A 22,102-nucleotide genomic window follows, 5' to 3' on the forward strand; every position below is an offset into this window, starting at 1 on the left:
AATTTTACCTGCAGCACAGAGTCGGAGCACAGAGTCGGACATATACCACCTCAAATTTGGTATGTGATTTGAAACTGAAAATAGAGACAGGCTTCCTCTATCTCAAACAATTCTGGTGTATGATTAGAAAAAGAAAATAGAGACAGGCTTCTTCTATCTCAAACAATTCTGGTATGTGATTAGAAATAGAAAATAGAGACAGGCTTCCTCTATCTCAAACAATTCTGGTATGTGATTAGAAATAGAAAATAGAGAAGGCTTCTTCTATCTCAAACAATTCTGGTGTATGATTAGCAATAGAAAACAGAGATAGGTTTCTATTTTAAATGAACATTCTTCCAGTTCAGTCTTCTTATTTTGTCTGTTCATCGCTCTGTCATATCTGAAAGGAAACAGAAAAACACAAAACCAATTATGTAAACTATTGTACATGTTTTACCAATGACTGTTTTGAGGGAGAGACTCTGCCTTAAGGAACACCCTTTGCTGGTGAAGATGCTTTATGAATAAATCAAAACCAAATCACCAATGGTGATTTCACACTTGTTCAGAGGAAATTGGTGTTGAATAGGTCTGATAGCTATTCAAAAAGATGAAAACAAAGTGAACACTTTCTTTAACAGAACATGAAATAGTAAACTATTGCTGTGGCAGACATATCGCATGTGATAACAAACATCACACCCATACTTGACTTTTACATGGTAATTTATATAAATCCATTCTGATATGAAGTACTACTGTATTCAAAACACAACCTGCAATTAAATAGATTCACTCTTCTGGACATTTTCTTGCAGTATAATAAGTCAATAAACTTTAACAGGACATAATACTACATGTAGTATATTACAATCTTGACAATGACAAACAGACATTAGGTAGAAAGAATAAACAATGCAATTTTATCATGCCATCACTGTGTACTTCATCAAATGGCAAAGCATTCCTATCGATTCACTTTTTCTTTTGCCCAAATGATAGACCCAACATGGTTTTAAGTCCAGATGGTTTCCAAAGGTATAAAGAGGGTGGCCAGTTTGGGTGTCTTTCATCATACAACATAAATGGTTTCTCTTATTAGGAAAGAAAGGAAGGTACACTTAGTGTTCACCTGGTACACTGTTCAGTCACGAAATGAAAACATTTCATTCAATTCTATGTACTGACCAATTTTTAGATTACAAAACTTAATGAAATGCAATAGGAACTTCTGTAAGTTACAGTTCAGGACTTTTGGCCATATATGAGAATCAGTGAATTGATAAGACGATTTATTTTGCAAAGCAGTATACTCAAAGCCAGGCCATGGACGTTTATCGGAGTATGATATTATTCCAAGCCAACTGGTATTATCCTATATCATTAACTGAGTAAATGGCAAGCTGCAAGCAAGCTTTCGTGTAGAATTAAAGCAAAACGACAGAGAGAAATGTGTGCACGTCGCTGGTGTCCCGACGGAGTACGTCACATCAAAGAATGCTGAACGGCAAATGCAAAATGGCAGAAAGTTGAACATTCGTATCATGCTAGCGGGAATGTATGCACTGATGCAAAGCAGTATTATTTGCTGAGCGATCAGTCAAATAATCGAGTCACCATTAAACATGTTCACATTTGTGCAGGTAATTGTTGATATAAAATAGGAACAGCAATAATACCTGTCAGAAAATGGTCCGAGCTGACTTTGTTTGGAATACTTCGATGGCGTCCAGTCCTTCCGACCGATAGCACAGATCCAACTTTTCCGCCTTTTCATGGACAAAAATTTTGTTCTTTCATCTGGGTAATCGATAATTTTTTAACTGTATGATAGGATAGTTGGGCCTCAGGCCGACAGATCGATTATAGCTGCCGACCACTACGCAAAATGTTCGCGTTCGGCATCGATTACGAGAAGGTAAACAAAAGACCCACACACACGTGTACACGTTGTTGATTCACTGAGCGGTGCGGGTTGCCCCACAAGATGGCGGATGACCTCGTGACCTGACCTCGTGACGTCAATTGAAAAGCATCTATACACGGGTCATGATGCAAGTTGCAACCGACGTCTTGGAATGCACAGCAGCCACAATCAACGTAAGCTTGTTTTGCATATTCCGTGGAAGCTTTGCAAAGTCATTGATTTAAAACGGGCTGTGTTTTTTCCTCAAAGCATATCGGTTAGCTTGAACCATTTTTAAGTAACATACATGCGTTTGAGTATTGTTGGAAAAACTGAAAATTTTGAAGTGATAGCCGGGTGAATATATGTACTCACCGTGGTGAAGCAAGATGTACTCTCCAGAACAGGAATAATACGTCTGTTCAGACAGTCTAGGTATCTGGCTTCTCAGTGAGCGAGTATATATATATATAATATCGGAGCTTGTAGCTGTACGATGTGGTTAGTATGGCTGTAGTCGTCGATCTGGCGTGTTCCGATGCGGAGATCACATGGTCCCAGGACGCTGACTCTGCGGGGGGTCGGCAGTATCCCCTAGCAACCAAAAGAGGCAGTTGGGGGCGCTGTTCACACTACACTCCCCCCGTTTTATCAAACAGGTGGGAACCGCATCTACCGCTTGGAAGGAAACAAAACAAACAAACGAAAAAGACAGAGAGAAAGGGATAGCGGCTATTTTCTCCTAAGGCTTCCCAGTGAGAATATTTCACACCGGTGCTGCTCCCGTCACCAAGGGTGTCACCAGAGTAGCTCCCTCCTTGGATGGGTGGTTGTATTGGTTTGGTCTTCAGGGTGCGCACCCTCTGGGGTCTGTGAAGTCCCCTCCCGGGCACGAGTCCCGCTCCAATCCAGGTTTCCTGGACCTCGCTAGTCCCCATAGAGACAGCGGGTGTTGCTCATGGCCGTATGCAGGAGGCGCTTGATGTCTCCACCTCGATGTCTTATGACCTCCTGCGCCACGTCACCGATGTATGCGGGGGTGTTGTATCGCTGGTCGGGCCGTGGCATAAGATACGGCGAATCCGTCTCCAGGAGGATCCGGTCCAGGGGGACGTCCCTCAGGGCCTCAACTTGCCTGTCGTCGAAGTCCGCCACCATTGCCGAGAAACTGAAATAGCAGTGGCGGAACGCCTGGCGCCATCTACGAAGGGTGCGCAGCTCTCCCGCGAAGTTATGGATATGGATGAGCTTGGTCGAGTCGCACATCTCCTTGACGGTTACCAGGGCCAGGGCGTGAGTATCACAGGCGTACTTATCCCCCGCCGCGCCTCTGAGGTGTAAGATGACTGGTTTGGCGGGGTTGGCCATGCTCAGGAGTTCCCTGAAGACGTCCTCTTGTTTCGTCCACTTGTCGCTGCCCACGGTTCTGTCGAGTCCGATTTCCCCTAGAGCGGCGACGTGTGGGGATGCAACCAGGCGTCGGATCTCCTGCAGTACCTGGTTGCCTGCTCCGACGGCGGCTTTGGGGTGGAGGCCGATGGCAATCTTCCACCCTGGTTCCCGCGTCAGGTCTTCGGGGAAGGTTTCCGGGTCACAGTATACCTCCACTCCTCCAACCACTTGGACTGGCACTTCGGGTCGGACGCTTGGGCAGGCCGAGACGAGTTGAGCTGACGTTGTCACTCGGCTGCCTTTCCTGAGTTGTTTCACTGTCCGATCCAAGTGAAAATGCGAATCCATGGCTTTCGGAAGTGGAGATTCCTGGCTAAGTTCCGCTTCCCATCCGTACCTTGGGGCCGTCGTCGGGTGTTCTGCTCCCTGACTGGCTGCTGCCACCTGTGTGCGAGGAAGTGATGTCTCCCTGGTGGGCTTGGCTTCCCGTTGGTAACCTGCTGGGATCATCGTTAGACTCCCTGGCACTTTGGCGGCGGCTGCTGCTGGTGGGCGAGGGCGCTCCTGGGCTCCCTTGCCAGTCCAACGCCGTACCTGGTCACGGTCCGCTGGGTCAAGGTCATGTACCAGAGCCGACATGACTCTCCATTGGACCATGACAGCCGGAGTATTCGGTGGGTTGATGCGGGGCTTCTCTGGGATGTCCCAGTTCATCCGGTGGCACAAACCTCCATAGTCTTCCGGCAGGTGTCGGTGACTTTGGCGCCTTCAGGTATCCTGGCGTGGGCTCGGACCTTCAGGTGGTCGTAGAGCGCCAAGATCGGCATATTAGGCCCCACCAGCTTCCTTGTCAGGAACTCCAGGAGGTCAACGATGGCGTTGTAGTCGACACGTCCTGGGTCTTCGCGGAGGCATCGGGGAAGGTGTTTTCTGAAGCAGTGCTCCTTGATCCCCTTCGACTCGAAGCGGCATCCCGGGAAAGGGCAGGGGGACGGTCGTCCGGCGTAGTAGCTCCCCGCTCGCTTGGATGAGCTGGAGTGAGGCTCTTCCTCCCTGCACCTCTTGCCGTTGGTCTCTTCGTCACCCGGGTGGCTCTGCAGGGTGACTGATCTTTCAAGCTGCCGCTTACGTCTCTGCCTCCGCTTGGCTGCCGTGGTACGTACCTGGCTGGGTCTGTGCCTTGGGAGAGACTTCTCTCTGCGCTAGTCACTGGCTCTCGTTCAGTCCTCCCCTGATCCCCGCTGGGGTGGCTGGCCACATCCGAGGACGTGCTGGCCTGTTCCCTTGGGGTTCTGGGGGCAGACTGCTGGAAATCAGTCCCTGCAGCACCGAGAATCGGAGTCTCGCCCCATGGGTAGTTCTGGGACTCTTCAATACTACCGGCTCCCTGCCAAGACCTTCCGGGTCTTCCTCTGACGTCAGGCAGAAGAGGCTGTCGTCAGAATCCGGAGCGGCGACTTCAATCTCTGGGGCTTCCGCCCAGGTGGTGGTGGTGGACTTCCCCTGGTCCCTTGGCGAAGGTGTTACGGCTGTCCGGGACAGATTGATGCCTTCGCTGACTTGGACAGTGGGAGTAGGCTGGGCCTCCCCAACCGGTTGTGGTGTACGCCCTGTGGGCTCCCCCGATGCCGGCATGCCCTCCCTGTATACGGTAAGGTCAGAACGAGTCCGGAGACGTATGTCCCGACACATACCGTAAGGGTTGGTGTTGCTGTCAACCGCGCCTGCTTCCTGGGTTTTGGTGGCCGAACGTTCATCTTGGGTTGATGTGTGGCATGTTCTTGACTATCCAGGGCACATCAACCATGACGTCGGCCTCCTCCTGCATGAGCCGCACCCATCCCCAGTTGCCTCTCGCTTTCGCGATGTCGTAGAGGGTGATGAGTGTTTTCTGAGCTTCATGGATATCCAGGATGCTGAGGGCGCCCATTATCTCTCTAGGCTTGAGTAGTCGTCGGGCCTCCCAAACTTCCTCAAGGGTCAGTTGACCTCGCTGTGCCATGGTACTGGGGTCAACTCCCTGCAAGGAAACAGAACCAGAACAATGTAAGTGACCTTTGGAATCGCTGCATTGCGGACAGATGAATTCGCCATGATGCGTTCTTTTGGCTGAGTCTATCCCTACGCACTGCGCATGAAACCAATCAAAACACGCATCGCATTGCAGCATCAATTTGCCGTCATCCGGCTTACCACACACGCAATAAACTCTCTCTCCCGAACCGACCTGATCTGTGCGGCCCTTCCTACCCGTCTCCTGATATTTCTGGATCAAATCTGGTAGAACGCTGTCCCTGCACCGCTTCATCCTATCGTGGTGAACCACTGTTTCCTGCCGTTTGATTTTAACTCGGTACAGGTACGACATCAGTTTCTCCACCACGATTCCAGGGCCCTTCCAAGGAGGACTAAGCTTCCTGCACTTTCCCTTGATTGTGGCTGTGTCCAAGATGTATACACAGTCTCCAAGGTCATATGCTTTAGTGTTGATCCTAAGGTCGTAATCGCGCTTCATCCTCTCCTGGTTGGTCTTTAGAGTCTTGCGTGCAGTGTTGTGTGTGGTCTTCAGGGTCTGTTCCAAGTTCTGTACATATTGCCCTAAGTCTTCGGCTGAACTGGCAGATGGTTGGCTGTACATCAGCTCTGAGGGCAGGTTTACTTCCCTCCCGAGCATCAGTCGGTTGGCTGTATATCCAGTGCTGCGATTTACGGATGCTCGCATGGCTGCTGCAATCTGGGGTAGGTTGATATTCCAGTCATTCTGCGCACTGGGTTCAGTCCCGCTGTCTGCCCACTCGTACACATACTGTAACTCAGGGTCATTCGGTTTCGCTTCCTTGATGTCATTTGTGGTGCCCATAAGAACTGCCGTGCCGTCGAATTCGTCACTGTTACGGGTCACTACGTAGATTTTCAAGGTCGCATGTTCGCTGTCCCATCCGTGCTCGATATCAGCATGAGTATGAAACACTGTCGTCACCATGGGGTCCTCTGTGTGGTTGTATTCGCCATCCCATGATGCTCCGCCAGGGTCCCATGGCTTTTGCAGAGTTACAATCGCCCGTCTTTCCCACTTGTGATGTAGGCAATGCACCACTGCCGTATATCCACTGCAGACAGTTATCATGGTCGTTCTCCATTTGTCAAAGTCGGGGCAAACACTGATGTTCCTTTCACAACGGCTAGTCAGGGTAATGGCAGGATACAGTTTGACGGTTACATGGCCATTAGTGAAGAGTCCTTGGGTCAGCAAATACAACATTATGATTATTGCCACCACTAGACAACTTCTATAGTATTTACCGTATTCTACTTTATGAGAAGTTATTTTACTCCAAATGGTGAGACCAGGCGAGTGGCCTGTCTTCCCACCTCCAGTGCTGTTCACCATATCTACTCCATCAACTCCCAGTGGCTTTATCCACCCTCCTTCAAGGTCAGTTTGTGTAGATATGCCCATATCTGGGGTAACAGCATTCCTCACAGTTGTTTTGAGGTCGACAGATCTACTTCGACTGTTTCCTGTCTGGTCCAGTAGGCCTTTTGGGGTTTCCTGGGTCATGCCTAGGCCTTCTTGGATGACCCTTGGGAGTTTAAATGCTTTGACAATGAGGGCGCAGTTGCATGGTCTTGAACAGGCTGCTTCCCTTTTTGCCAATGTCCAGTTAAGTGATCGCTGCCGGTTAGGGGACTATCAGTAATTGATGAGACAGATGGGCGAACTACTGCAATAGCGTTTGTTGCACCCTGTGTCGCCGCCTGACAATCCACTTTGGCGTCACCTTCAGCCCGATCACTGCATTCATTTTGAGCGATGTTTGCTTGTGTCTGGGAAACCAAGAACTGATTGTTTTCCTGGAAAGCCGGAATTTCTTGAGCTTTATCGCTGAGCAACTGTTCTAGCAGCTGAACCTCATTATCCAATGGTTTCTCCATGAATGGTGACTTCTGCACTCTGTCATTCAATTTCTCAATTTCTAACTTCTGGGATGTTATAATCTCTTCTTGGATTTCTGCTTCCCTTTTGAGATTGTTAATCTCTGATGCCAGCTCAGTGATGATGTCAAGAGTGCGTGTCTCGGATAATATGGGTTGTATAGGTCGACTCTTTTCTTTCAATGGTGTCAACTCTTCCTGCAAATTCTTGAATTTCTTTTTATAGAAGTCCAGCTCTGCCATTACTGCAACCAACTCCTGTGTCACCTCTTCAAAGTGTGAAGCTTTCTCTTGCTTGCTGTCAACAAGTCTCTTAAGACAAGCATTTTCATCTGTGAGGGCTGAAATATACTTTTCTTCTTCTTTCAATGTGTCCGTCATTTGTTGAATGGTATCTTTAAATTCTTTGGCTTGATGTTTGTACTCTAATTCACTTGCAGTCATTTCAGAAGTCAGGAAATCATTCTGTTCGTTCAATGTGTCAATTTGTTTCTGCAGGTTGCTCCTCGCTTCTTCCATATTTTCAAGTCTCTGCTCATATGCTTTTACAGTGTCATCATTGACGCTTGACATCGCCCGAATGGTCTTGTTAAGTCGTGCCTGAAGCTGCTGATGTTGTCTGTTCTGCTCCTCACTCTGTTCCAATTTCTTTTCAAGAATTTCCATTTCACTTTTATGCGTGTTGTTCATCTTGACCAGCCTCTGTTCTGCATGAAAGACTTCCTGACGTTCAGTTTCCAGATTTTCTATTTTAACTTTTAGTTCCTTATTTTCGTTGATGACAACGGAACACTGTTTCTGCTTTTCTTCAAAGTTTTTCCCAAGTTTCTGAAGCTCTGACGTCACTTCCTCCTTTTCCCAAATCAAGATGTCTTTGACTTCCTCTGACTGGTCATACTTCTTCTGCAAGGAGTCATTGATTTCAGCAAAATCCTCAATCTGAGACTCGTTCAGCTGTTCTAACTGTACTATTTCTCTTTGTAGCCGTTCATTCTGGTCCTTCAAGTTGTCAATCAAATCTATAGTTGGCCGATAGAGCGACCCCAATGGTGTAGAGGTGGCAACGTCTGATTGACTGAAGTGCTTGGCTAATGTGCTAATGATTTGCTGGTAACTGATATTTCCTTGCTGTTCTATCAATGAAGTGTACATTTCATGAGCTGTTCCACCCAAACACCGACACAGATAATGTTTTCGTTCATTATCCGACCAGTCTAGGGCGTCTGAATAGTTCGTGAATTTCATATAGAAAACGCCCCACTTCCTCCCCTTTTCTCCCGAGAAAGTCAGCGTCTTCGGTAGCGTAACCCGCTTGAGCGGAGCTTCTCTATCTCGGCGGGTAGGTGGGGGGACATCTTCGTCAGTGTCCTCTGAATTGGAATCGAGTCCGGACCATTTCCCCTGTGTGCTATAGCGCGGGCTCCCTCTAGCTGTGGGAGGGCCCCATGCTATCGCCCGATGGGGCTGGTCTCTCCTCACGCTTTCCCTGGCCCTGCTACGTCTTTGGCGGGTTTCCCTATCTGGGGAGTCCCTCCTTTGACTCAGGGGATAGGGTGGCGGCGGCGGAGTGCGGTACGCGTTAGAGTCAGGGAGTAAGGTTGGTCCATGCGACGGCTTCGCCTCTCCGAGCGGTAAATTATTTCTTCACCGTCGTTGTCGTCACGTTCCTTATAGAACCCGTCTGGTTTTCTTCCTGACGAAAAGTCCGCGTTCGCTGGTCTGCGGGCCTGCGCGCTGTGGCGACGGTGTTCTCCCTCTCCCCTCTTTGAGCGGTGAGGGCGCCAGTCATCGCCGTCAGAAAGGAAATCATCGTCGGATGGATAGTGGGAGGGGCTCGCCCTTCGTCCCATCCTTACCTCCCTGTGAGGTCGTTCGTCCCCGATGTCTTTATATTCAAGCCTTGGGTGAGCTCGTTTACTCATGCTGTTGTCGTAGTTTTGGCTTAACCTATCGACTCTCTGGGCTAGTTCAGGGACGGGGACTGACGCTAGGGAGTCTTCGTCATCCCAGTCCTGGGCTGCTTTTGTCGCCCAATCATCCCCTCCCCTGGTGTCATGACCCATGGTGTGACCTTCCCTACGATGGGCGCCTGCTGTCCTTGGCCCATAGGTTATCATGTCGAAAAAGACAGCTTGGGGTCTAAAATTCCTGATGTTCTCTAGCCCCCTCGGGGTGACCCCTCCAGGCTGGTCCCTAAGTTTCATAATTTCTCTCGCTGTTTTCTTTCCGACCCCAGGTAGAACGAGCAGTGTTTCTGGGTCGCAATGATTTAAGTCTATCTTGTCCTCTGTAGACTCCATTGTGGTGGTAATAATTTTTTGGAGTTGAGGACTTCTGGGTAGAATTGTCTTTGTCTGGTATTGGAGCTCAAAGTGTCACAAAGTGGGGTTGCACTTTAAAACCCAATGGACAACGATGTTTTCCAAAAATTTATTGAGCTCAACAATTGTCAAAATCTGTCAAAATACTGCACTGGGTATACTACCCTATTCCTCCCTTACAAAACAATAGTTGCTTATAAAGGGTCTAGGAAGGGCGCCACCCTGCGCTAAAGTTGTGCAATGCGACTGATGGGGAGGGCCCGGTATACTTACAAGCACACACACAGACACTTCCCTATCACACCACTGGCTGACGTTAGCAACACCAGCTTAGACTTTAAACAACAAAATGTTTATTGAAAATAAAACTCGAAAATAAATAATAGTCCTTGTTTTCACACAAAAATAAAACGATAAACGTCAACAAAAAGAATCAAATGCAATCACGCTATAACGGGGCACCGTCAGGCGACAGCCGAACCAACCTGTGGCGCGAATCCTGAGTCACGTGACGGAATTTTCCCGGCGCGGGGTAAATTCAGTGAGAGAATTTGAGCAAGGGCCGAACGTTTCCAAAACGCACCCTACGGCAATTTGCTGCAAAAATCCTCACACAAAATGAATAAAAACTAGTGTGGAAGGGTCTGACTCACGTCTCCCTTCTTGTTTTGAAACAGTTAGAGCTCACTTGCTCTGATGGTAAACTGTTTTTGATGCCACGCGTTTTTGGACAGCTGCGTCACTAACGGACTGTAGCTTCCCATGGTCGTGAGAAAAAAAGCCGTACGATCGCACCACACCGTACAAAAATATGACTTACCCCAAAACCTCCGTCCCCTCCTCCTTCTTGGGAGAGAAAAGGCTCGCTGGGGAAGTCAAAAACTAAAAATTTTTACGGCGATCACTCCCTAAACCCAAGGGCAGTGGGCCGCGGCACGGTGGACGAGTCTAACTCTGAATCGCCTCGTGCAAAATTAGAAAAAGTGGCTAGCACCCCACGTCTGGTTCGGAGCTTTTGCTCGCAGCGCCAGTGAAGTGATAGCCGGGTGAATATATGTACTCACCGTGGTGAAGCAAGATGTACTCTCCAGAACAGGAATAATACGTCTGTTCAGACAGTCTAGGTATCTGGCTTCTCAGTGAGCGAGTATATTATATATAATATCGGAGCTTGTAGCTGTACGATGTGGTTAGTATGGCTGTAGTCGTCGATCTGGCGTGTTCCGATGCGGAGATCACATGGTCCCAGGACGCTGACTCTGCGGGGGGTCGGCAGTATCCCCCAGCAACCCAAAGAGGCAGTTGGGGGCGCTGTTCACACTACACTTTCTTTGACATACCGCTACACCATCATGACCATGGACGGGTGCACCAGCGAAAATTGATAGCACTGCTCATTAATGATCATTGCCAAGGATGTAACAAATTAGCCTTCAATTTCATTTCATCAGGCTGAACTGATGTGTGTTTGTCCATTTTGTATGTTATCGTGTTTGTATGGCTTTTCACCACCGCGAATGAATGTGTTTCCCCGAAATCGTCCGTGCACGGTGAATAATCAAATGCGTTTCCACTGTGTCAGCTGGTCAGCGACGAGGAGCTTTTCTAAGAGTAGCCCTGAGTACAGGTCTGTGTGTTCCCGGCGTTATACGGCCTCCACCACTAGCTTATAGCCCTGCAACGGTCTATGGAGATAACTGGGGTTGTTGCAGCGAGATTCAAAATGGCGATCCCCGTGGGTAAACAACTTGTCGAGTACGTTATGTTTCAGAAAACGAGCGGTTTTGGATGTTAGAAGTTAATCGCATCTTTCCTTGGGTCGGTAAGGAGGTAAAGGTAGGCTGGGAAAGGATTTTGCCCCGATAGAGCTGAATTTTGGCCAAACAGACCGCGTTTTCGTTGCGGTCCTCATCCGGACCGCAGAGACCCCAGTTATCTCTATAGACCTTTGCAGGGCTGTGGCGGAGGCCGTGTAACTATAACTGTACGCAGGGTTATTCTGAGAGATGGACCATGGTGTACGTCGTCCGTAGTCCGCTGTACATTTAATAACCCTTGCCATTGTCCATCCTGAACGGAAGATGGCAATCATTTAAAATTTGTCATCCATCAGTTCACAGGAAAATTGCATTTAATAACCCTTTGTCATTATTGTGTATAGGACGGAGACACCAACAAATAGCTGCAACAAGAGCAATCGCCACAGTAAAGAGATGCCCATTTTACCAGAAAATGTGAGTAAAACTGCACATTTGTTTCACGCTACCTTTGTGTGATTTTCAGGCAAACTGACTTGCCACAGCTTATTTGCAGATATCCTCATGCCATTCTTTCAATAACAAACATAGACTGTTTCATGGATGATATTCTTGTTTATGTTGATAATAACCTCAAACTGGCAACTTAGATGATTTAATACAGACACATACCTCACAAATCCTTTGGCCAAATGATGTAATGGTTGATTCTGTTATTCAAGGCAAATTTATGTTTCCACAGCATGATTTGAACTTGGGTCCTTCAACATTGCTTACACAAATTGTGTGAGCCATCTTGTCACTCACGACAAGTAAATATTTAAGTGATTCATTTTCAGCAAATAACTTCCTGTACAAATGTGACTTTTGACTTCAACTTACGGGTAATAGATAATTATCTATCTATCTATCTAGATAATTATTTGTTTCTTTTTCAACAGATTGTCCAGGACATAATATACTTGATACAGAAAATGCCTTCAGCTCCACAAATTAACAATGGATTCTCTGAGTACAATGTGTAAGCAGAATGAAGACTGCCCTCAGATATGGAAGTCATAGAACAGATATAAAAGGTGATCAAGTATCGTTATGTGCATGTGATAATAATAAAATCAGGCATGCATGTTCCTCATATTTCCACATATTACACTATCACTTTTGGGTTTTTTTTTTAAATTTCAGCTGTTATTACAATGTACATATCAGTGACATATTATCTTTGTCGTGGTCACACAACAGACAGACATGTTTAAACTTTTTATTGTTATAATCAATCATAAGAGGGGAGCCACTTGCTGCACCTAGTTTATGATATTGAATCTTAGTCTGTTGTATCAAAACATAATTTGCCATTTCCCTTATTTTTAAACAGGCATCAAACATTTTTGGTTCTCAAGAGTGTCTTTGGTGGAAAAACTGCAGTTGGAAAAATGGTAATAATTCTGAGTAAGTATTGCTTGTTGAAAAAATTTGTTACTGTGATTCAGTACAAACTAGTCAAGGCACATAATGTGCCTTGACTAGTTTGCTCTGACATTAGCTGTAAGTTTTAGCAATTTTCAATCTTCATTGTTGTGTGTACAAACTGCACAGTTTTGACAGCTATATAACAGTCTCTTGAATACCAGTGTTCTACTTGACAATGTACTGTGTACATGCTTAACAACCATTGTTATTGTTGACAATGAATTCTATTCCAGACTGATATTAGATTTTTAACAATAACATTGCTATACACATATGAACTGGATTGATAATGTATGTTAGACATTCATCATGCCTTAAGAAGTAGAACAAGAAACTGCAGTATATACACACAACAAAACTACTTGGAAATTGCCAATGGCTACAGCTGATGGAGTTTTCATCATGCTGGATTTATAATTTCTGTCTGATTCAGTACAACAAAGTCCGTGTAACCCTACACTGGAAATCTCTCACAGCCCTGTTACATTCTGAGGGCTGGTTCAGGGATGTGCACATACCTGTACCAGCTCTGAGAAGCTACAGAGACTACCAGCTATTAAAATAATATCCTCAGTATAGTATAGTCAGAAAAATAAGTAGCACAGCTGTATTTCACATCCATGTACCTAGTGTGTCAACAGTCCTGTACAATAGTTTTGCAAATAGTACATGTAACATGGGTTTGAAAAAATGAGCTTGAAAATTTGCTTCGAAATCAACCCTGTAGAAGCAAGGTGTACAGTTCTGTAATGGGGGAAATTCCAACATAACTGGTACATGAATGTCTGCATAGGCACAATTGCACTGTGTTTACAATAAGGGCTGGTACAGGGAGGTAAGCTTTTATATGACCAGGGTAAAAAGGGGCTGAAAATTTCAACAGGGCTAGCTGGTATGTGGATGTGTTCATTACTGTGCCTCAAATGCTGAACACAGGTCCTGGTACAGGGGTGAACAGCTCTTCTGGTACATGCATATAGTGCTAGGCACGTCACATACCTACAGCACACATTCCTATATCAGGGATGTGTATAAAATTATCCCTGCTAGTGTTGTCAGGTACATGGGTGGTACACAGAGTGCTCGTCAAAGCTGTGCTAGGATGTTCTACAAGGACATGGCCATGTCAAATCTGCATTTGTCAATTTGTTTCAAGATAATTAGATATTATTCCCTAATATTTTTCTTCGTTCAGAAAAGGAAAATACGAGTGACGTAATGACCGTGTCACCACGAGTCGAAGACAAGTGGTGACACGGTCATTAGTCACGAGTATTTTCACTATGATGGCTGTTGCATAGCGAGAGTGATAAAATGCCTTCTCAAAGTCTTTCCAACTTCTTTGCAAGTCTCAAAAGCACATTGCACTGTGACTCTAACATATCTTGCCTTGTAATATATTCATTTTGATATTCTGGATTTGAAATTCATTATCATGACAGTCAAACCATAGTTTTACACATTTTTGCCAGTGTAGTAATGCAGCAAGGCCTATGACATTGACAATAACTTGCAAGAGCTATCTTTTTCATGCTAACAGACTTTACCCTGAGTAGTCATATCATATTATTGGTGCAACAAGAAAGACTTGATAATAGTGTACCTGCAGTCAAATATGTGTTTAAGAACATGACTCTAATTTAGAATGCTACCAATGAACATTCCAATATTGTACAAATTCCCTAAATATACCAGTAGATAGGCCTTGCCCTCATTGTACTAGTAGCTTGGCACTGAGTGTTTTACCATGATCTAATCTTGTGCCTCAAATTTTAAATGTTTACATCTTTTATATTCCAGGATACTGGAAAACTCTGAGGAAGAGATGCAAAGCAGCAGCCCTTTCTACGTATGCTCGTCTATGAAGGAGAAAGCAGTCTGTGTTGTTTCTTGAAGGTGTAATATTCTGCAGCATGGAAAGAGACTATGTTATGCTAGGTTTGCTTAGTTATCTAGGGTTTCAAGTTTTAATTACATCAGATGTCTGAAAGGAACTTGTCAATTTGTAGAGTACTTCTGGCTTGACAAAGCTGGGATGTGAACTAAATATGCTGACAATTATGAGTGGTCTGTAATGCACAGGGGATTTCCCAGTGAAACAGCTAGCAATTTTATATCAGATGCATGAGGTAAACTTTATAACATCAAGGCGTTCATAAGAATATCATTTTCAGTGAGTATACCCTTGTAAGTATTAGATTTAATTATGTTGCAACAATTGCTGTTTCATTTCTTGTAAATTGCAATAAATGTTAATGTGAAATTAATTTTGATGATTGATTGTTGTTGTTTTTTAATGTACCTTGCATGCAGGATTTCTGACTATTTCAGCTGTGTTTGTGTTTCAGATATTTTACAGTCCTGCTTTGTGTAGCTCCATCACATAGAGGACCCAATAGGCCATTCCATGGGATGATAATCCTCCTCTGTGTCTACAAAATGTGAAGACATCCAATTTAAATTTGAAGGATGGTCAGAAATAATTATCCCTCCCCCCCGGCAATATGGCTAATATTGAACTGGTTTGTCAGCAAGCCATACAAAAGCCCTAGAGTGGCATGTCTGCAAGCCAGCTTGTAATGGCTTGTTGGTAAACCAGAGGAATCCGTATAGTGGCTTGCTTGTAAACCAGAATTAGTCAGAAATTGGTTTGTTGGTAAGCCACATTGCAGTAATATTGGCTTATCTTCAAACCAGATGGAACCAGAATTGGCTTACTGTTGAGCCAGAGATGTGTGGTATTGGTTTACAAATAAGCCACTGTTCAGCATTATCTGGTATATGGGCAAGCCTAAGTATCTTAAACATGGCTTGCTAGCAAGCCTAGTTCATATAAGAGTGGATTGCCTGTAAACCATTGTTCAGTACTAACTGGCTTACTGGCAAGCTGAAGTGATCTTTGCTTGGCGTGTATATATACCGTATCAAAAACAAAACTGGCATGCACAGAAACCAGACTTGGCATGCCAGAAAGCCAAATATAAGCCAAAATTCACAACTCGAAACAATCCGTTTACTGACAAACAAGCCGGTTTATTTTTGGCTTGAATTTAGCTGGCCGGCAAACCAGAAAAAATTGCAGTGTAAGTAGTTTGATACTTCATATTCAATATTGTGTTGAAGAAGTTACTTTTCACAATCACATTTCACATTCTGGACACACAAGTTATTGTGTAATTCTTATCACGATCATCCATAAAAGAGTAATTTGGTCTCGACATGCGTCGTTCATCGAAATTGTGAAAAGCTTTACGCGTGCAAAGAGAATTTTGATTATGTAATAAATCGCTCATAAGTACCTTCACGTTGCCAGTATTGTATTTGTTCACTTTAGGTGGATTGGTTATTGTAAGGTCACAAGTTTTGTGGTATGTTTGTTTTTTCATCAATTTGTGGTCTGCATGATGTATTTTGCAGTTACAGTTTTGATTAAATGGTCAACCATTTGGCGGTCAGTTTCAGCCATAAAGACTTTGATTAGGCATTCCTTATTTTCACCAGTGTTGTAGCTGTCTGGGGCACCGCATTCTTACCAGGCGGGGCTTTGCCAACGTTTTTAGGGAATGAATGAATTTTATACGTCTTGTATGTCATGTCAATGTTGACGAATTTTTTCTCAAAATTAAAATAAAAACTTCAGAATGAGTTTTCGATATGATGTGAGATTGGGAGCGGGCAACATGTTGATAATCTCTACATATCAAGCAACGGTTAGCAACGGTTAGCAGATGCACACTATAGAGACTGGACTTCTTTTGTTATAATAGTAGTTATTCAAAAACTTGTAATTATGCAAAAAATATGGGAAGATTCGCATGAATTGTCATTGTATGTCGGGATTGGACTCTACGATGTTACACTTATCTAATGAGCGCCCCCCTGCGGAGAACTTTGAATGTAGGATTTACTTTCGTCTTAGTTATTACTTTGTATTGTATTTTACTTTAATACAGTATATGTAGTACATACATCTTGCACTGCAGCTCTATATATTAGTGAAGTTCACCATGCATGTACACACCTGGCCTTTATTATTCATAGAAACGTATCATCAAATGAGAACAAACAGTGGAAAAACTACCAGTTGATAACGTTATCAAGACTAATGTTTTCAGCCTAATTTGTATCAGATATTCTATGTTCGACCTCTTGCGCAATACATTTAACTAGATCAAATATTTGTATATTCGCATGAAATCTCAAAGGGCATTTCTTTCCCGAATAATGCATGTCTTTTCTGCGCATCTTAATGAATGTAGGGCATCACTAAAAAGTCATCCCGTCTTGGCCTGTTCCTTGATCATTATATTTTATACCTTATGTCCGAATTTACCTTTTTAATTTTCAAACAAATGTTCCCTTGCACAAGTATAGAATAAACTACGTTTTAAAACAAGTGGAAAAGCTTACATCGGAATGCCAAGCTGTCCATTTTAAAATTAATTTAGAGCGTAACTTGGGAATTAATGTGTAGTAGAATATATACATTTGTTCCACAATAGATTAAATGTCCATGGATAGTGGAGAAGTACAATTTAATGTCTTCACAATAGTCGTTGCACAAAGACTTTTAAAATCAAATCCAAGAAAATTTCCAAAAGATATGAATATGTCGAACCTCTTAATACACTATTAAGCACGGGTTTTATTATAGTTGTTGATATACTGAAGCAACCTGTAAACTGTATAAACCGGACCAACTATTAAAATTAGAATCCCCTCTTTAGTTCACTTAGCAAATTTCATCAGGTCAAAACGAGTCAATGTCGTTAGATGAGTTGTTGTCTGTTAGTCCGGAATTTTATTGATTGTCAATCGATGTGAACTGACGAAGGTTGGGTCAGCGTCTGTTCCACTTAAGACAAAGAAAGAGCGCCCTCATCAACTCAGCACTAACGTTACGCCCCGTCTAAGTCCTAAAAAAGTTCGGTGTGGTTCCTCACTAACGAATAACCTGATTTAGTCGTCAAATGCCAGAATTAAATTTGATCTTCAATTCGTAAGACACATTGAAGGTAATTTCTTCATACGCTTGTTCATCTACTTTGTTGATGTGATCTAATATGACGGAATATTTCATTGTTTTCATAATATTGAGAGATCGTTCTTTTGTTGTTTGCCAAACTGTCGGCTATCAGTAATTTACAGTGAACAAACTTGAATTGTACAGCTGTATGTGTGGTATTAATAATGAATGGAGGTCTTTGTGATCAAGAGTACCCAAGGTGAATCGTGCGCATGCCTTGCACATCTGACGCTATAGCTAGCCTTACATGCCTTAGTACTGTGGCAATGTTACGTTTATTCTACGGAAGGATTTACATTTATGTCATTATCTTCCAAATTTTTGGCGCAAAGAACATGCATCTTTCACGCTCACGATACAATAGCGTCCTTGGACGCAATAAATCCAGGGCAATTCCTCTCGATTTGAACTCTAACAATGCTGGCGCCACGAAATGCCAGCATGATATCGACAACCTGGTCTTGCTTGTTTAAGCCTTTAAAAATCACCCAGTAACTTGTGTTTCTCATGGAGGTATTCTGCGTACTACCAATATGTTCTATTGTGTTTCAACCAATCGTAAGCTTGAGCAGTTATTATCGTTTAAGTTTATTCATGGCATGGGTTTGAAACAAACAAACTGTTACAAGCCACGCAAGCTCATAATTTCACAGCTTAAGTTTAAGAGCTTAGAGATCAGTTCTCCTTATGTATATATATGAGATTTGATGACATATTGACATACTCCATTCGCTCTGTTTACTATAGTGAACATGTACTCGTTCGATCATTGATATATCATTTCACTGGGCAAAATGTTTGATATACAACAATATACACACTGGTTCTGTACGTTTGTCAATACGTTGAGTATACACGTATACTAATAAAATACACAAGTACAGTGTACACTTGGCGTGCAAAGATTTGTATTACGTATACTCTTGATCTGCACAGATATAATGCTACGTATATCAACATAATGATATGGTCCATATGCAAAGATATACGTTAGAAATACAACTAATTTTGTGTTCCATATCCGTCAATATACGTGAATACAGTAAATGTATATCAAGCATTTTCCCAAGTGTTGTTTAGTTATTATTCGATTGTTCAGTTGTTATTCCCTCATTATTGAGCATGGATGACTAATGCAGGCTGATTCCAATGCCTCAGACAGAATTACAGAATGCAGAGTGCAGGATGGGGATGAGGATGCCTGTATCACGTTGTGATATAACCATAAACGGTTTTATTATATTGTTAATAAAGTCACCAGCTGCAGTCACTTTATATGTTATTAATGGAGAGCGCTGGTACAGGGACCATCAAGGAGTCTTCAGTGAGTAACCTTCTTGGTAAAAACCGACTCGTTTTTTGACTCTCCATAGTTTCAGCATAGTTTATCGGCCCGCCTTGAATTTATTGCAAATAATTGTGCATCTTCAACTGGATATCTTACTTAACGTCAACATTTCAGGTATTTTTATGTTTCTTCGATAATTTATTCTTCGTATTTTTGTGCAATAGGTAAGTAACATCGCAGTGAATATGTAAACCTCGACAATCGAACAATCGGAAATATCATCGAGTTCATGGGCAGGGAAAGGGGATATATTTTAACGCGAAAGGTTTCAATTATTGTAATACGTCAGGTTGCATTTGTTAGATGCAAACTTCAGAACTACGAGTTCTGTATTCAGATTTTTTTATGCTATAGTGCCAACAGCCTCAAATTTCTTTGGCTTCTTTGCAATGTACATGTACTCTCAGACTGATATTCAATAATGTTGTTGATTGGTGTTTTTACCTGGGCTAATTTTGTGTTGTTTATTTATTTGGCAAAGTTTCATATGTGGTCACAAAGTGTAAATAAATATCTTCGAGAGAACATTTGCAGATACATACGATATCTTGACGGTCAGTAAATTGATTGGTCAGGAAACCAAGATGAGGATTGACGAATTATGCAGACTGTAACTTTCCATACTGTATATTGATTTTGCTTTCCCAATTGAACAGTAAAATAATAACTGTGCGCGTTGTGTTAAAAACTGAATATACTACCAATGCAAATAAGTGTACCACCTTTTAATTGTTATACTGTATGCCCGGCGAATAGGAATTGGACTCGTGAGCGCGAGCATTTCAAACCTCAGTTGGAAGAGCAAAGTACTAACACGGACGTGCGCCACCAACGACCATATTAGTGCATCGTCTCTACAACAACAATATCATATTAACCACGCCGACTACAGAATATCAATTATGTGGATTCGTAATTTCGTAAGTGTCTAACAGTGAAGCACTTGTACCTGACATGTACTGTACATAGATTAGACTGCGTTTGTTGCAATTACTTTTATATCTGCTAAACAACAAGTGCCCTCATCTACGATTATAGCACCTGTTAGAGCACTTTGTAGTCGTTTTCAAGGTGCGACAAGATGTGCTGTAAATGAATGTGACCCTTGGATTAAATGTTGTAAAGAATAATTTTCATATTTACCGAAGCATTTCAAAGTCACCAGAATAATTTACGGTAACACCTTTGTGAAATTTTAATGTTATGACTAAGGTCCAAAGGTAACTTTTCCCCATTTTGTTTTTTTCAAATTTTTGCGAAGAGTGCTGAGTAACATCATACCGAAAATATTTTCAAGTATATAATGACAAACTATCAGCTACGTCGCTTTCCATTATTTTCCTTTTGTCTAGCTGTCCTGGATCACTGGCCACAACATCTTGGATACACATTCAGAGATTAAAAGTTCCTGGCATAGTGCACTTTCACCGTCTTCAATGCAATGCTGTGTGTGCTCATCTCAGGTACTGTACCTGTGCAATTGCAAAGATGGCTGCCGATGACGACCAGACAACCGTCAAAGGCGGAGATAAAACTATTCTACGATATAAAAGTTTAGCCAATTTATTTCTTATTATATCATACCAGTATATTGATGGCGCAAATACAGCAATCTGATTGGTCGAGACGCAAAAAAAACAAAACCGTGGCATATTGGCGATATACCACAGCTGGCATACGCGTGAGCTCTAAGCTTGAGCAAAAATCCGTTTATGACGTCCCATGCCAGAATTTCAATATACTGTTAAGATATAATAACAATAAATCACCCCAGCAACGGTATACCACTCGATTTTGACCACTTCACTTCATATATGTTTAATCGTCTTTGTTGTGGTTTCTTATTTTTGTAAGTTTTCAGTTATAGTAGCGAGTAGCGTACCGTCTATTGATACATGCGTGTCCGATGACAATCTTGAACTGCATTCCAGCACGTCTCTTTATGTTTGTATGTATAGCAATTTATCACTTCTTCTGACAGTGGTTTGTACCAACGTGGCGGTATTGCTATTTGGTTTATAAGTGGCGATAGTAATATACAGATTAGGCAATAATAATGATAGAAGATTGTATGTTATTGGCTACGGATTTTGTCATTGTGCAAAACTAGTTTCTGATTGGCTGAAAAAGTCGAATATTATTAACTTTTGTTTTCTTCAATTCGAGTTGACTTAGCTCAATAACGGTACGCCTACTCCATCATGAGGGAGGGGTGCCATTTTGCCCAGCAGCAGAGGGGATCTCGAAACTATGATTGTAGCAAACGCATAGAACGAAGCCGCTCGCAAATATATACCCAGGAATTCCCGGCGGTAGGACAGGCAGTAATCCTGCAGGGCAGCTGCTGACTAGCCGCGAAGGGTTCAGCGTCCACTGCCCGAAGTGCCAACAGCCAACTCCACTTAGACCGCCGCATACACGCTGACCGAGCGTAGTGGTAATTCCAGTTACGGACTCCGACTTGCAACTTCTGCCCGCTCCCATAGATAGAACGACAATGGTTTCTGGGTGTATGCTGCCTCCTTTTACCAGACTAGGCGTACACTCTGGTGTTACTGCCATAATACTCTTTGCTAAGAAAGACAGTTCCAGTGCTTCGTAGCCGTAGTAACCGTCCGGTGGGCAATACTTGGCATCCGAGACACTACCTAGTCGTGTTGTGCTGAGCTGATGTTTCGGTTAAGTAAGAGCATTTAAGTTTTAACTCTTTAGAAGCGAGGTGTTATTGTATACCCTGATGATCATGTACTTTACCATTAAAGAATCTAAGCTGAATGGCAGAGACCTGTAATACACGACTTTTTATTGGCCAGGCTGGTCCGTGAACGCCAGCAGAACTTTACCGCCAGGTAGCGTTTAAGTTAGAACTCGATCTCTACAGGGCCCCATGACTGTGTACTACTATATACTTCAACTCCTTGGCACCTTACACACAATACATAAAGCCCTGTACGAACGCAATTC

The 22,102-nt window shown here is 43.4% G+C and overlaps 2 protein-coding genes and 1 long non-coding RNA gene across 3 annotated transcripts in view; 2 read left to right on the plus strand and 1 right to left on the minus strand.

Moving 5' to 3' along the window:
* LOC139142963 (uncharacterized) overlaps positions 1-22,102 on the plus strand; it is a 424,363-nt gene that overhangs the window by 255,424 nt on the left and 146,837 nt on the right. The gene's annotated exons all lie outside the window — the stretch shown is intronic.
* LOC139130664 (3'-5' ssDNA/RNA exonuclease TatD-like) lies at positions 2,229-4,988 on the minus strand. Its single transcript, XM_070696411.1, has one exon. It carries the CDS (start codon positions 3,992-3,994, stop codon positions 2,816-2,818), a length of 1,179 nt encoding a protein of 392 aa, XP_070552512.1. The 5' UTR covers positions 3,995-4,988; the 3' UTR covers positions 2,229-2,815.
* Positions 10,918-12,742, plus strand: LOC139132019 (uncharacterized). Its single transcript, XR_011552245.1, has 4 exons — positions 10,918-11,164; positions 11,699-11,771; positions 12,236-12,370; positions 12,670-12,742. It is a non-coding gene; the product is annotated as an uncharacterized lncRNA (long non-coding RNA).

The sequence above is a fragment of the Ptychodera flava genome, chromosome 1, assembly GCF_041260155.1.
Source record: "Ptychodera flava strain L36383 chromosome 1, AS_Pfla_20210202, whole genome shotgun sequence".
NCBI classification, from domain to species: Eukaryota; Metazoa; Hemichordata; class Enteropneusta; family Ptychoderidae; genus Ptychodera; species Ptychodera flava.

Excerpts from the sequence above, each read along its gene's own strand:
- LOC139130664 (XM_070696411.1), bottom strand. The coding sequence starts at position 3,994 with ATGAACTGGGACATCCCAGAGAAGCCCCGCATCAACCCACCGAATACT.